General features: G+C 38.2%; 1 protein-coding gene and 1 pseudogene across 1 annotated transcript in view; one reads left to right on the top strand and one right to left on the bottom strand.

Moving 5' to 3' along the window:
* Positions 1 to 4,566, bottom strand: part of PRKD3 (protein kinase D3) — a 138,073-nt gene extending 133,507 nt beyond the window's left edge. The window contains exon 1 of the mRNA XM_006882391.1: positions 4,279 to 4,566. Within this exon, the coding sequence (XP_006882453.1) occupies positions 4,279 to 4,566 (288 nt within the window). The remainder of the gene's footprint in view (positions 1 to 4,278) is intronic.
* Positions 707 to 1,061, top strand: LOC102859499 (annotated as a pseudogene).
* Positions 4,567 to 15,515: the final 10,949 nt, after the last annotated feature.

Below are 15,515 nucleotides of genomic sequence, written 5' to 3'. Positions count from 1 at the left end.
TTTCTTTCATTCCTGTCTTTAATGACCCTTGTTTTCTTCATGAATGATGTGCTTGATGTCATTCCACAGTCATCTGATCTTTGGTAATTATTGTCCAGTGTGACAAATTTACTCATAAGATGATTTTTAAATTGAATTTAATTCTTATTTTAGACTACAATTAAATGAGTCACTTATAAAACATAGGAAGCATGGATTATTTTCACAAATTTTTTAAATTGTTAATTACTTGTACATCTGAGGAGAAAGACAATCCATAGAAAGTATAGCAACTAAAACAATATAATGAAGAGACTGATTGGAATATATTCATCTAAGTGAGATAAGGGAGCTCTGGTGTTAAGGAATTGTACAGCCAAAGGTATGTCGTTCGAATGCATCAACTGTTCCACAGAAGGAATGTAAAATCAATTCCTGTGTGATTTACTATCTCTGAAAACTCACTGGAGGGTCAGCTATGGTTCAGTTCTGACTATATGCTACACAACACCACTGCCACCAAGAAAGATATAATTTAAAAAAAAAAGACATATTTTGTTTGGAATATAGTTTTAGTTCATTAAGAACTCAATGTAACCGTTCTCTGGCAAGGCAAGAAGTCCTGCCCCAGGCCTCTCTTTGCTTGTGCACTGGAACTGACCTCTGCAGAGCGGTTCAGGTTCAGACATAGTGTCCTCTCTCAGTTCAACAAAGCGAGATGACAACAATGCAGAAGGAGCCTGGAATACTAGTGCCCATCCACTGGCTTGGCTTTGGTTATGCAGCACTGGTTGCCTCTGGTGGGATCATTGGCTATGCAAAAGCAGGCAGCGTCCCATCTCTGGCTGCTGGGCTTTTCTGTGGGGAATTGGCAGGCCTGGGTGCTTACCAGCTCTCTCAGGATCCCGGGAACACTTGGGTTTTCCTAGCTATGTCTGGAACCTTGGCTGCCATCATGGGAATGAGATTCTATAACTCTGGAAAATTTATGCCTGTAGGGCTTAGTTGTAGGTGCCAGTTTGTAGATGGTTGCCAAACTTGGGATTGGTTGTGTTGAGTACTTCCCACAAATCCTAGTCTGATAATAGCTTGAACCCCTGAAGAACTAGAAATCTCAAACTTCAACTATCTTTAGTGTAAGAGAAAGAAATATGAGGCTCAAGTGTTTTCACATAATCTTTTGACTTAAACAAGGCAGCAATGAATTTCTCAGGAAAAACTCAACATTTGTATAGCCCTCAATCAGTTGCAGCTATATATTATGAAAGCTTATCATTATAACTGCATGCAATTTGAGTCTTGTACATTGATATATCTCTTCTATCTCTAACTAGGTATATTTATAATGGGTAAAATGTTAGGTGTCAACAGCTGTTAGAGGTTTTAAATGGCCAATTTTTTCTTGTATCAAGGCAAGGCTTAATTTTAAACTGTTTCAAGAAATTATAATGGAATTAAAGTTTTACTATAAATTTTAAAAAATTCAATGTAATCAATTCACACAGCCTACACACTTATGAAAAAATGGCAAATCCATAAGAACACTGTCACATAAAAATAAGGAAAGCAAAATGAATTCTCTAACAAACATTTGTCAAATAGAAAAAGAACAATATAACCCAACAGCCTCTGTTGTTGTTGTTATGGGCTGTCAGGTTGCTTACAACTCAGGGCGACCCTATGTATAACATACCTTGCTTTATCCTGTGTCAATTTTATTGTCTCTGACACACCTACACCCATTACCCCAGTCACTGAATCAATCCATCTGATTGAGGGTCTTCCTTGCTTCTGCTGCCCCTTCACCTCCCAAGCATGAGGTCCCTCTCCAAAGCCTAGTACCTCCTAGCAATATGTCAAAGTATGTGAGGCAAAGCCTGGCCATTCCTGCCTCCAAAGATCATTCTGGCTGCACCATCTCCAAGACTTATCTGTTTGTTCTCTTGCCCGTCCATGGGATATTTAGTGCTCTTTCCCAACACCATAGCTCAAAAGCATCAATTCTTTTTCTGTCATCCTTATTCACTGTCTAGGTCTCAAATGCATAGCTAGTAATCGGAAAGAGTATGGCCTGAATCAAAAGCACCTTAGTCTTCAAACTGACATCACTACTCTTCAATAATTTGGAAACTACAGATTTTTCCAGTGCAATGCGTCTCTTTATTTCCAGATTGCTGGTACTAAGAGTGTTAATTTTGGCTCCAAAGAAGATGAAGCTGCTGACAGGTTCAATCTCCTCTCCATCCATCATGACACTGCCTATTGGTCCAGTGATGAGAATCTTTGTTTTCTTGATATTGAGATGCAAGGGGACGGGGATGAGGGGGTGGGGGTGGGCGGGGGATTGATCATAGAGTTGCACAATTTGATAGGTGGAGAGAGGGATGAGTAAGGGAAAGATCTGATGTGAAAAACAATGTATATGAACTTTGTAAGCAAACCAGTATACAATAAAATAATAATAATAATAATACAAAGAACAGTGTTTGTCTATATTAAAGTGTTTGTCTCTCTTGAAAGTGGATCTGGAACATCTTCCCTGAAAAGCAAAATCAGTGTCTAGAGGGAAAGAAGACATATACATAGTAGACCACACAGGGGCCATAGCTACAGAAACATCACAGGCACAACCAAACATTCTTATGATTGAACTATGGGGCTTGAAGAGTAAGGATCACAGTTTTAGGGGACCAGTTACATAAAGTCACTGTTTGACAATTTAGTTTTATGAGTAGCATGTGGGGCCATAAAAGCTTGAGTGTCCAGGTAGGTTACAACCATTAGTCTCTTCTTACACAGGGCAAAAGCATAATGAAGAAAACCCAAGAAAATTCACAGCTATGTGAATCATGGCCTTTCTCTAGCATAAGGCCAGAAGATGCCCGCTTTCACTACAGGTATTCTGACCAAGGACACGAGGAAAGGTCCCAGGGAAAATGTAGAAAATGTAAATTCATAAAAAAACACAACAAAATACCCCTACACTTAACTGATCTAAAAGACTAGAAAATCCAGAGACTATTTCCTTACGTTATCACTCTAAAATGGAATGGAACACACTCCTAGACCACCTCTCAACCAAGTAATAGATCGATCTACAAAACTAATAATAAGATCCACGAGGAATAAATTCTTTACAACAATTTTAAAAGATTAAATGGGCAGCATTTGCCTAAAAGCAAAGAAAAGTCAGGAAGTGGCAGGAGAAAAGAAGGTGAAAGGAAACTAGGAACCGAGAGTGGATATGGGGAGAGTACTGACATACTGTAGAGATTAAAACAATGTCACAAAGCAATTTGTATATCAATTACAGAATGGAAAATTAATTTGCCATGTAAAGGCTCACCTAAAGCACAATAAGATGTTAGTTTTTTAAAAAACTAAAAGCAAAGTATAAAGCAGAAGAAACCTAGTAAGAATAGTGAATAAACCTGGGACTTAGCCTCTGTGTCCTATCGTGTGTGTGTGTGTGTGTGTGTGTGTATCCATCCTACCATTTTTGTATGTTACCTTAATGCCATCCTCTAGTTTTCTCTAGCTCATACATGTTTTCTCTGGAAACAAGTAAGACTCTGATATCTAACCGACTTTATTTAAATTTGCATGTCTTAAAGAGACAAACAGCATAAAGAGTATTCTTAATCTGTGCCTACTGATAACTGAATTAAAAACGGAATCTGGAATATAAGTTCCATATGCTACAGTTTAGGGAGCTCTGGTGGCTTAGTGGCAAACAGGTGTGCTGTAATTCTGAAGGCACATGGTTCAAGGCTACCAGGTGCTTTGTGGAAAGGATGGGCAATCTTCTCCTGTGTCATTAACTGCCTCTGAAAACCCACTGGAAGGTCAGCTATGGGTCAGTTCCAACTCTATGGTACACTACAAGAACATGCTACAGTTTAGGGAGCTCTTGTGGCCTAGTGGCAAGAAGCTGCACTGCAATCCTAAAGGCACATAGTTTGAATCCCACCAGCTTCTCCACAGGAGAAAGATGAGCAATCTCCGCCCCTACAATTAACTGCCTCTGTAAACCTGCCAGAGGGTTAGCTATTGGTTGGTTCCAATTCTATGGTACACAACAACAACATGTTACAATTTATACTTTCAGATTTTAACATACTAGCTCTATCAAGATGCTCCTAAAAATATTCAGGATCAGGACATTAACTACTTTTTTCCCTTTTTTTCCAAATTAATTACATTTTTATTCATATATGTTTACTAACAGCTATATGTACAGAGAAGCATTAAAAACAATACTAATGAGAAAACTATCAACATAAACATTATGTACAGTACCTTTTGATAAACAATGGAGCACACAAGATCCTTGACAGCAGATAATGAGAGCTCCTGGGCTTCAATGGCAACACTCTCCCGTGTAAGGCCAATCTGCAGTAGAAATGAAACTGTGTGTACGGAGCCCCTGGAGTTGGTAAGTGACTGCGCACTGAAGCTTCCATTGGACAGTCGGGCAGAGAGTCCGGTCTTAGGACTTGAACATGGAGAAGGGGTTGGAAGCACAGCAGGAAGAGTTGCAGGCAATACAGACTTCTGGGATGATGGAGGGGAACTGTTTGCGGACATCTGCCTTTCTTTACTTTTATAAAACTGTTATCAATTTTTCCCCCAAATGGTTATAAAGAAGCTTTTTAAGTTACAGTGGTTAAAAAAAAAAAAAGACTTTTTTTTTTCATTCAGGTAAAAGTTTCTTTATTTCCTTTTTTGAGTCACTCATGCCAATGACTGTCACTTCTTCAAGTGGGAGTTGTATATCCACAAGCTCCCTTTCCCCTTAACACTGGTCCCATCAAAAAAGAGTCTTGTCTTTAGGACCACAAGCAGGATTCTGCAAAGGATTTAACATCACTGGGTTATCTTCATTCGAAGAGATGATGGTCTTCATCTACCTTCTTTTAATTTTGTTCTTGTCTCTCTCCTTTATTTTCATAAAATACATGTTGAGTAAATGTTGGTTGTGCTCTCAAGATGATATACTCTTGATTTTAAAAATAGTAAGTCCACAGGATTAATCTATTTAGCACTCATCCTTCAATCCACTGACTGCATGGGAAACCTCAAATGTCCATAACTTCAATCACGTACTCATTTTCCTTTTGGTATATAAATTTTTCTGTAATGAAGTCCAAAGATTTTGTAACATTCACTTGATGAATGGATCCACTGAAAAAAGCTGTTGCTCTCTGAAATGAATTCAACCTAGAAAGAATTTTTAAAAGAGAGTCAATATTTGATACTAACTAGGTATTATCTTTTAAATGTTAAGAGTGTATTACAGTTTTTTAAAATATTTTTTGGTCTTATTCTTGTTTCTAACAGAAAATCCTAAGGCAGACAGGAACACTTAGAAGAAGAGTCTTCTGTTCAAAACAATATCCCTAGCACAGTTCCTCAATGCCTGAAAGCTGAAGATCAAATATCTTTATTGCATAATTAAGTAACTGAGTTTTGACAAAAATGGAGAAAAGACTAAAACAAACAAAAAAGACACATAACTGACATTTTCATAGAAATAAAAAAAAATTCAACTCAGTTACAAAAGATGTACAGCCATGTATCAGTTTCTAGGTTACTAAAATAAAGCAAATACTACAGTAAAGTAAAATTATTTGTTTATAAAAGTTACATTTACACTAGTCTATTAAGCGTGCAAAAGCATTACGAAAAAGTGTGAAATACTGGGGAAAATTATCAAAAGCAACACAGAGTGAGCACATGCTGTTGGAAAAGTAGCATAGATAGACCTGCTCAAATAACAGGGTTTCCACAAAAATATTCAAGTTGTTAAAAAAAAAAATCATTACAAACTCCAATAAAATGAAGTTCAGTGCAATGTATCATGCCTGTATCCATGATTTACATATGTACACGCATATACACACACAGATTAATTCTGCTTCATTAACATACCAAAGATAATCCATTCCCAAATGGGATTATAACCACAGGCACAGAGGTTGGATTTACAACACATATTTCTAGGGGACATAATTCAATCCAGAACAATGGGGAAAAGTGATCTCATCATAAAGGATTTCTAACTGCAAGAGAGTCCTTGGCAGAGTGACGGATGTGTCATATTTTTTAGGAAAGCACAGTTCAAAATGTTAAAAAAAAATGCCTGACACAGATAGATGAGTAAAACAGCTCCCAAGAAGGGGATCATTCTAAATGCTATCTATATATCTATTAATAATGCCAAGGATAAAAAATGAGTGAAGCATCTAATGTGGTCACAGTATCACTCTCTGCAGATGAGTTTAAACCCTGCTACCATTAGTTCATCTTGATCATAGTGACCCTATAGAAGATGTTAAAACTACTCTGTACTGTTTTAGAGGTTGTAAATCTTCACGGGAGTAGACTAACTCTTCTTTCTCTGTCAGAGTGGCTGCTAAGCTTGAACCACAGATCTTATGACTAGCCTACAATGCTTAGCCTCCAATGCCAACAGGGCTCCCATGGAAAGGAGGTAAGGGGGCTGGTATGAACAGAAGAAAAGAGCAAAACACAGACACTACTAGAATGATGAGCAAACTACAAATACTAAGGCTTACAAAAAATGCTTTTTGTTATGACAGCAAAAGAAATTTCAGCTACATTAAAATAAATTACTCTCTTGCTTTATATTGTACAACACCTACTGTCTCATGACAGCTCTTTGAAAGTTGACAAATTGTTTCTTTTTGATAGATTAGACTACTGAAGCACAAGGAGCTATCTAACCAGTATCACGTGGCTATTAGGAGATGGAGTAAGAATTAGAAGCCAGGTCTAGCATTTTTTAAACTAGTGCTGTCTGTAAAATAATGAGTTCTGGTGATGGAGTGGATGTGAATTGATTTGAACCTACCACTCTGCTGCTCTGTGGGAGAAAGATAAGACAGTCTGCTCCTGTGAAGATTTACAGCCTTTATGGTTACAAGAGTTGTGAGGAAAGGTTATACCTTGGAAAGGGACATCATGCTTAGAAAGGTAGAGGGGTCAGTGAAAGACTTTCAGTCAGACAGACTGACACAGTGACTGCAGCAATGGGCTCAAGTACGTCAGAGATTGTAAGGATGGCACAGGATAGGACAGGGTTCAGATCTGTTGTTCAAAGGGTCACTAAGAGTAGTAGTCTATGGCACATGAAAGTAAAAACAGGAATGGGAAGGGAAGGAGAGAGTAGTAAAAATTACTAACTAGGTAAACTGAGTGAAGGGATGACTGGACATCATGATTATGATATATTAATAGTAACTAATGTAATAAAACAAAATGTGTAAATGAATTAAAAACTATTATGATCTGTAAACTTTCACTCAACTAAACAAATGAAAAAAAAAAAAAAAAAAGCTCGAAACAAAACCCATAAAAAGCTCTAAAGCCTTAGAAACCTGGTGGGCAGTTCTACTTTGACCTATATGGTGACTACAAGCAGGAATTCACTCTGTGACAATGGGTTTGGCTTGGTTTTCTAGTCCCCACAACAGCATACTATTTTTTAAACAGAAAAAAGAACTGAGAGAATCATCATGCAGAAAGGATGTTGTTAAGGTTGAGAAATCACAGAGAGAAGGCAAATTGCCCAACCTGAATTTTGCTTATCTTCTTTAATGCAGAAGAGAATAAAGAACTGAAACCCAAGTCTGGTGAACAGGAAAGACTTTAAGCCAGTCAGATCTTCAAAAACATGAAGTATTTCATTCCATCTGCTAAAGGCCTTGGCTAGGATAACTACAACCCTGGTACCTAGAATCTGGGAAAAAGTGCTCAAAAAGTAAGCATGGCCTGCCTGGGTTAGGACTGCTTTAATTCTTGGGGCTCAGAGAAGCACGTACAACTCAGAAACTATATATCTATAAACTTCATATAAATATTCAGTCACATCTGAGAACAGATTATGAAGCGAATTTGTGAATAACCAGAAAATATAAAGATTAATAACAAGTAATATAATGTCAAATATATTAACATCTTGGGAAAGCGATTCCTCACATGGGAGATTAAAAAATAGCACTGCTGCTGCTGCTGTTACTGCTTGAGTTCTTACTATTTTACTAAAGATTCAGGCAGTGCAGTGCTACTATTATTTTCAATTCCAGTGTTAACAAATTATAGAGCTATTGTCATAAAAGAGCATGAATGCAGATGGAAATGAAAGCAATGTCACGTGTCAAATCTATGTTAGAAAGCAGAATGTTGTTCAATGTTATCAAGTTGAATATGATTCATAGTGACCTTAAGAACAACAGATCTGAACCCTGTCTTATCCTCTGCCATCCTAATAGTCTCTGACACACTTAAGCCCCTTGCTGCACTAACTTTATCAATTCACCTTGTTGTGGCTCTTCCTCTTCTTTGCTGATCCTCCATCTTTCCAAGCATGGATCTCTTTCCAAGAAATAGTCTTGCCTAGCAACATGCCCAAAGTATGAGAGACAAAGCTTTGTCATTTCCACCTCTAAAGAACACTCTGGCTGTACTTTTTCAAACATATATCTCTTTGTTCTTTTAACAGTCCATAGGATATTCAGTACTCTTCTCTAACACCACAACTCAAAGGCATCAATTTTTCTTCTATCATAACTGCCCAGCTCTCCAATGCACAGCAGGTGGCTGGAAAGACCATGGCCTCAATCTGGTGTACCTCAGTCTTCAAACAGACATCATTACTCTTAAGTATTTTGGAAAGGTCCTTGATAGCAGATTTGTCCAATGTTTCCTGATTTTCTGACTGCTGGTACCAAAGGTGTTGATAGCTGATCCAAGTATGATTAAATCATTATCAGCGTCAATCTATGCTGATGTTGACTGACGTGTGAGGATCTTTGTTTTCTTGATGTTGAGATGTAAACCATATTGAAGATTGATCTCAATCTTCTATAGTGTTTCAAGACCTCCTCACTTTTTTGTGTCATCTGCATAACATAGGTTGTTGATAAGTTTTCCTCCAATCATGGTAGTACATTCCTCTTCATAGAGGTCAGCTTCACCAATGATTTGTTCAGCATACAGATTGAATAGGTATGACACACACCCTCTCTGATTTTAAACCAACCACTGTTCCTTTGTTCCATTCAGACAACAGCTTCTTGATCTAGGTATAGATTTCTCACGAGCACAATTAAATGTTCTGGGATTCCCATTCTTCTCAAAGTTAATCATATAGTTTGTTATGATTCACACAGTCAAATGCCTTTGCACAGTCAATAAAACACAGACATTCTTCTGCTCACTGATTTTACCTAGAATCCATCTGACATCTGCAATGCTCTCCCTGGTGCCTTGGCATCTTCTAAACTCCGCCTGAACTTTTGACAGTTCCCGGTCGATGTACTATTCTAGCCGTTTTGGGATGACCTTCAGCAATACTGTGCTTGCTTACTGATATAATTCTATAATTTTCACATTCTGTTGGGCCACTTTTCTTGGGAATGGGAACAAATACAGATCTCTTCCAGGCAGCTGTCCTCCAAATTTCCTGGCCTATACTAGTGAGCACATTCATGGCTGCATCTATTAGCTGAAACATGCTAAATGGTAATTCTATCAATTCCTGGGGCCTTATTTTTTGCCAGTGACTTTAGTGCAGCTTGAACTTCTTTCATCACGACTGGCTCTTATTCGTATAGTTGTTGCTGTATACTATAGAGTCAGAATTGACCCATAGCTGACCTTCTGGCGTGTTTTCAGAGGCAGTTAATCCCATGGGAGGAGACTGCCTATCCTTTTCCCATGGTGCAGCTGGTGGATTTGAACTGCATGTCTTTGTTACTGCAGCACAGCATCTTGCCGCTAGGCCAAGTGAGCTACTCATTCATATGATACTATCTGAAATTTTTCAGTGTCAATTAATTCTTTTTGGTACAGTGATTCTGTGTATTCCTTCCATCTTCTTTTGATGCTTTCTGGATTATTCAAAATGGGTCTTCAAATATTTGAAAAGATGTTACTAGAAGTGGCTTGATTCAGTCATCATCCTAGAATGTATACTCAAAATGAAAATAATAACACTATATACTTAGCTCACAATTTATCATGAGGACTACATTATGGTCTGTATTTACTTACAGTAACACCTTTTTTATAATAAATGATTAATAAATTTTAGTAACTTACATAATGATAAGATGAAGAAAATAACTCAATCTCTACTGTGCCAAACACTAGAGTCCTGGTGGTATAACTGTAGAATCCTCTCATAAAGGTGGGCAGTTCAAACCACCTGTTGGGTTTTTAAGAAATGAGCTGGTGATTTGTTTTCATAAAAATAACTGTTGATGTGTCACCCAGGGTGAAATCTGCATGGGAGCAGATCACCAGGTCAGTTTCCTCACAGAACTATGGCTTTTGATTGTTGTTGCTGTTAGGTGCCATCGAGTTGAATACAACTCATATCAAGCCAATGAACAAAAGAACTTAACCTTCCCCTATCCTGTGCCATCCTTACCATCTCTGATATACTTGAGGCCACTCTTACAGTCACTGTGTCAATCTGCTTCTTCGAGTCTTCTCCTCTTACACTGACCCTCCTTCTTTCCAAGCATGATTTCCCTTTCTAAAGACTGGCCCCTCCTAAGAATATGCCCAAAGTAAATCAGCTTGAACCTCTGGTAGTTCTCTGTCAATGTGCCACTCTATCCAATTTTGGATAATCTTTAGGAAGACTTTTACTTGCATGCAATATTAAGTGGTAGTGCTTGATGATTTTTATTTTCTGTTGGCTGGCCTTTTTTGGAATGGGAACAAATCAGCTGATAAGGTAGTCTTCCAAATTACCTGTCACAACTCACGCAGTAAGCACGTCCAGCACTGTATGTCTGCTGAAGCACGTCAAATGATATCACATCAATTCCTGGGGCCTTATATTTGCCAATATATTCAGTACAGCTTGAATTATTCCTCCATTACCATTGGTTCTTGGTCATATGCTACTTACTGAAATGGTTCCAAGCCAGTCAATTCTTTTAGTACAGTGACTCTGTGTATTCCCTCCATCTTCTTTTGATGCTTCCTGATCATTCAAGATTTTGCCTACATCTTTGGTACTGCAATTTGAGGTTTGAAATTTTTAGTTCTTTTAGCTTGAGAAATTCCATGGAAGTTGGCATTTGATTGGAAGTATTTTATTAATCACTGAACCCACTATACTGTGAGATAGATACTCACAGCAGTCCTGTATCAAGGGCAGAGTGGAACTGCTCTGTAGAATTTCCAAGGCTGTAAATCTTTAGAAGCTGACAGCTATATCTTCCTTTCACAGAGTGGCTGGTTACTGGGTTCAGACTCTCAATCTTTCAGTAAGCAGCCAAATGTACCAACATGTTTCCCATAAAGGCAACAGAAAACTCTATGAGACAATTCTATTCTCTTACACAGGATAGCGAAGAATCAGAACCAACTCAACAGGATATAATGACCATATGCTAAACACTAAAACTGGTATATAACATTTCACTAAATCCGTGAAACAACTCTGGGAATTAACTCCACTTTACAAAAAAGGAGTCAGACTTCCAGAGAATTTGTGCATGCCCAGGATTACCCAGCTAGTAAGTGATGGGACTGAACTGCTCTGACTGTAAAGCCCATATTCTGTTCACCATTCTGTTATATCTTCAACAATCTAACAATGAAGTATGCTGTCTCATAATGTAGCAAGCTCCCTAACATACCAGACTAATTTTATAGAGCTCAACAATTTTCATAACAAGTAAAATGTCAATTAATATTTTCATAACAAAGTAGTAAAATATCAATGAATAATACCGTAAGAAGTTAAATATTTCAAGATAATATTGCCATTTTCTATAGAGCAACTTACAGCAAAAGTGTTTCAGAGTGGCTGATTTTGGGGCAAGTTCTAGTCCTTTCTTCAGAAGTGTCTCAGGGTGCACAGAAATCTCCCAACTTTTGATCAATAGCTGAGTGTGCACTACCCTGAAAATACTCAAAATACGTTGTTGCTGTTGTTCTGTGCCATCAAGTCGCTTGCGACTCATAGCGACCCTATGTACAACAGCCCTAAACTTTGCTCTATCCTGTGCCAATCGCACTGCCTCTGATACACCCATCCTGATTACCCCAGTCACTGAATCAATCCACCTCATAGAGGGCCTTCCTCTCCTGCGCTGTCCCTTCACCCTCCCAAGCATGATGATGTTAGATGGAGCCTCAGAATCCTTGCCTCCAAGGAGCCACCAGTTTAACCCTTTCCAAGAAGAATCTGTTTGTTTTCCTAGCAGTCCATGGTACTCTCAGTACTCTTCTCCAGCACCACAGCTCAAAGGCATCAATTCTCCTTCTATCCTCCTTGGTCATTGTCCAACTCTCTGATGCATAACAAGTGATTGCAAAGACCATGGCCTATATCAGATGCACCTTAGCCTTCAGAGAGACACCACTGCTCTTCAGTACTTTGGAGAGGTCCCTAACAGCCAACTTTCCCATCACAATATGTCTTTTAATTTCCTGGCTGCTGGTGCCAAGAGTGTTGACTGTGGAGCCAAGCAAACTAAAGCTGTGAACAATCTCAATCTCTTCACCATCCACCCTGATGCTGCCAATTGGCCCAGTGGTGAGGAACTTTGTACTCAAAATATATACTGCTGTTAAATATTAATTTATAATTGTTTTGACAAATATTTACTCACTAAAACATCATTGTATCTGTTAATCTTAGCAAAACAACAGCAACTGTTTAATAATATAATTGACTACCAGAACTACTGACAACTAATCATCAAAAACTATATACAATTTTACAATTCTGTATAAAAATCATTTTCCATTGTTTCATGACAAATTCAAATAGAAGACCAAAGGAGCTTCATATTGGCTTCCACCCATTCATCTTATCTGTTTTCCCTCTGTGAAATTTGTAATATTAAGAATATACATAAAAAACCCACCAACACACAAACCCTAACAACTGTAAGTTCCAAGAATCTTGGAAGGTTTTTATTTCTTTAAGTTTATGGGAAACATGAGAAAATACATGCTATTATAAATTTTATATAAAGTAGATATTGATTTTTAACAACCAAGAGAAGCTCTAAACGAGGATAATACTCTCTACTTAGTAAGCTTATTATATTTGGCACATTTTAACAGTTACTTGAGGAGTTAAATGTCATCTCCCATTCAAATAAATTTATATAATCTGTCAACATTGTTCAACAGAATAGGATGGAGTAAGATATTCTATAATAACTATTACTGCACTAACTTTATTTTCATTATTTTATTATACTTACATATAATTCTATCAAGAGAGTAAGACAAGATGTAAAGGAGCCTTACATCCAATGAGTTCCACCAGTTTGGGAACCAAATCAAACTCACTGCCATTGAGTGGATTCAACTGTGAGCAACTTCCCACTGGGTTTCTCAGGCTGTAAATCGTAACAGGAAGGGACTGCCTCACCCTTAAACCAGGGAGCTGCTGGTGGATTTGAACTGCCAGTTTTTCAGTTAGCAGTCCAATACAACCTACTACACCACTGGGTCACCAGTTATGCTGATGTAAAAACCAAACCACTGCTGTCAAATTGAGAACCTCTCTCAGGTTTCCTCTGTTTTCAATCTTTACGGGAGCAGGAATGCTCACCTTTTTCCCATGGAGCAGCTGCTGATCCTTTGGTCAGCAGCACAATGCTTTCCACACTATGCCACATGGTCTTGTTAATAAAGATAGATAACACAAAGGGTCTTATCTGGGCCTTCTAGTATCACTGCCAGGTAGAAGGGAACCTTCCTCTTTTTCCCCTTCACACAAACATCATCTCAGAGCATAGTAAAGTTTGCTAAGAAGAGTACTTTTATTCAAAAGATAAAAAATAACTCATTTTCTTGTTATTGTTATGTGCCATCAAGTCGCTTGCAACTCACAGCAAATCTATGTACAACAGCTCTGAATACCGCTCTATCCTGAGTCAACCTTATCATTGCTGACACACCGATCCCCATTACCCTAGTCACTGAATCAATCCATCTCACCCAGGGTCATCCTCTCCTGCGCTGTCCCTCCACCCTTCCAAGCATGATGTCCTTCTTCAGGGATTGGTCCCTCCTTGCACCATGTCTAAAGTATATCAGATGGAGCTTCAGAATCTTTGCTTTATTGCAATTCATAGATCCTGTGTTGTTTATGAACTGAAAGTGGCAAAATTGCAGGAAGCAAGTCTATCAGTATCATTTTTTTTTAATAGCTTATATTCACTCTGTGTCTCTGTATTGTATCACATTATGGTAATTCTTGCAATATTTCAATTGTTGCAAGCTACCACTTCCCTGATAGACTGTTACAATGTAAACATAACTGTGACATGTGCTGGATAACTAAGAAACTTGTGTGACTAGCCTGTCTATAGTATTTCCTTTATTACAGTGGATCAAAACCAAACTCATAGTGTCTCCAAGGTATTCCTATGTTTCCTGAATGCCTACTATCTGCTAGATGGCTAGAAAAGACACTGGAGTTATAAAGCAGTAATTAAAACCAGACATGACCCCTACTCCCTCTGGGGTTTATATTCTGATGTGAAATAAGGACACTAAACAAATATTCATGTGAACTGCTAATTGTTACTGTTGTTGGTAAGTGCTGTATAGCAACCCTATGAACGAAAGCCCTAGACGCTTGAGTGACTTTCATCCTTTCTCCAGGTTCATAGGGTTTCCAGAGGCATGCCATTTACAGAAGTGGATGCCACTCCTGAGCAGCTAATTACACACTATGAAAAGTGATATGACATAATCTGTTGTTGGGCTGAGGGTAACTCATAGTGACTTTCCCTCCACATGTTTAAGAGAGGAACTGTTCCATATGGTTTTCAATGGCTGAGTTTATGTTGTTTTTTAAAGGAGACTGCTAAACTTTTGATTCAAGGATCTGAACTGTCAACCTTATAAGTGTGTTAATCTGTTAACTATATGCACTAAGAGAGAATTCTGCTCTCAAATATCCTGCCCACCAGCCACTACCATCAAAATAGGTTCCAATCACTCTAGAAGACAGAGGAAAATTGCCCCATAGGCTTCCAAGATTGTAAAGCTTTATGTAGGGGAGCAACCTCCCTTATCTTTCTTCTTTGCAGTAGCTGGTATATTTCCATTGTTGACTTTTTGGTTAAGCAACTAACACTTAACTCACAGTGTCAGAAGGGATCTAATTTCAACTAACAGAGTCTTGTGGAAGGCTCTGTTAAGGATATGATATTTAAACTGAGACCTAAAGAGTAGACTCTGGTGGCCTAGTGGCAAGAAGCTGCACTGCAATCCTGAGGCATATTGTTCAAATCCACCAGCTGCTTGGGCGGCAGAAAGATGGGCAATTTCCTGCCTCTGAAAACTTGCTGGAGGCCCAGCTATGGGTCAATTCCAACTTAATGGTACACAGCAACAAAAGTAGGAGCAAGAGAAAAATGGGAAGAAGGCTCCAGAAAGACAAAACATAAATACTTCTAAAGGAAACTCATTATTAGTGCAGCCAGTTTTTGTACTCAGTAAGTCTAAAGAGGAAAATGCTT

Source organism: Elephantulus edwardii, unplaced genomic scaffold, assembly GCF_000299155.1.
Source record: "Elephantulus edwardii isolate Elephantulus edwardi_28Jun2011 unplaced genomic scaffold, EleEdw1.0 scaffold00019, whole genome shotgun sequence".
Classification (NCBI taxonomy): domain Eukaryota; kingdom Metazoa; phylum Chordata; class Mammalia; order Macroscelidea; family Macroscelididae; genus Elephantulus; species Elephantulus edwardii.
This window is presented reverse-complemented; position numbering and strand designations above follow the sequence as displayed.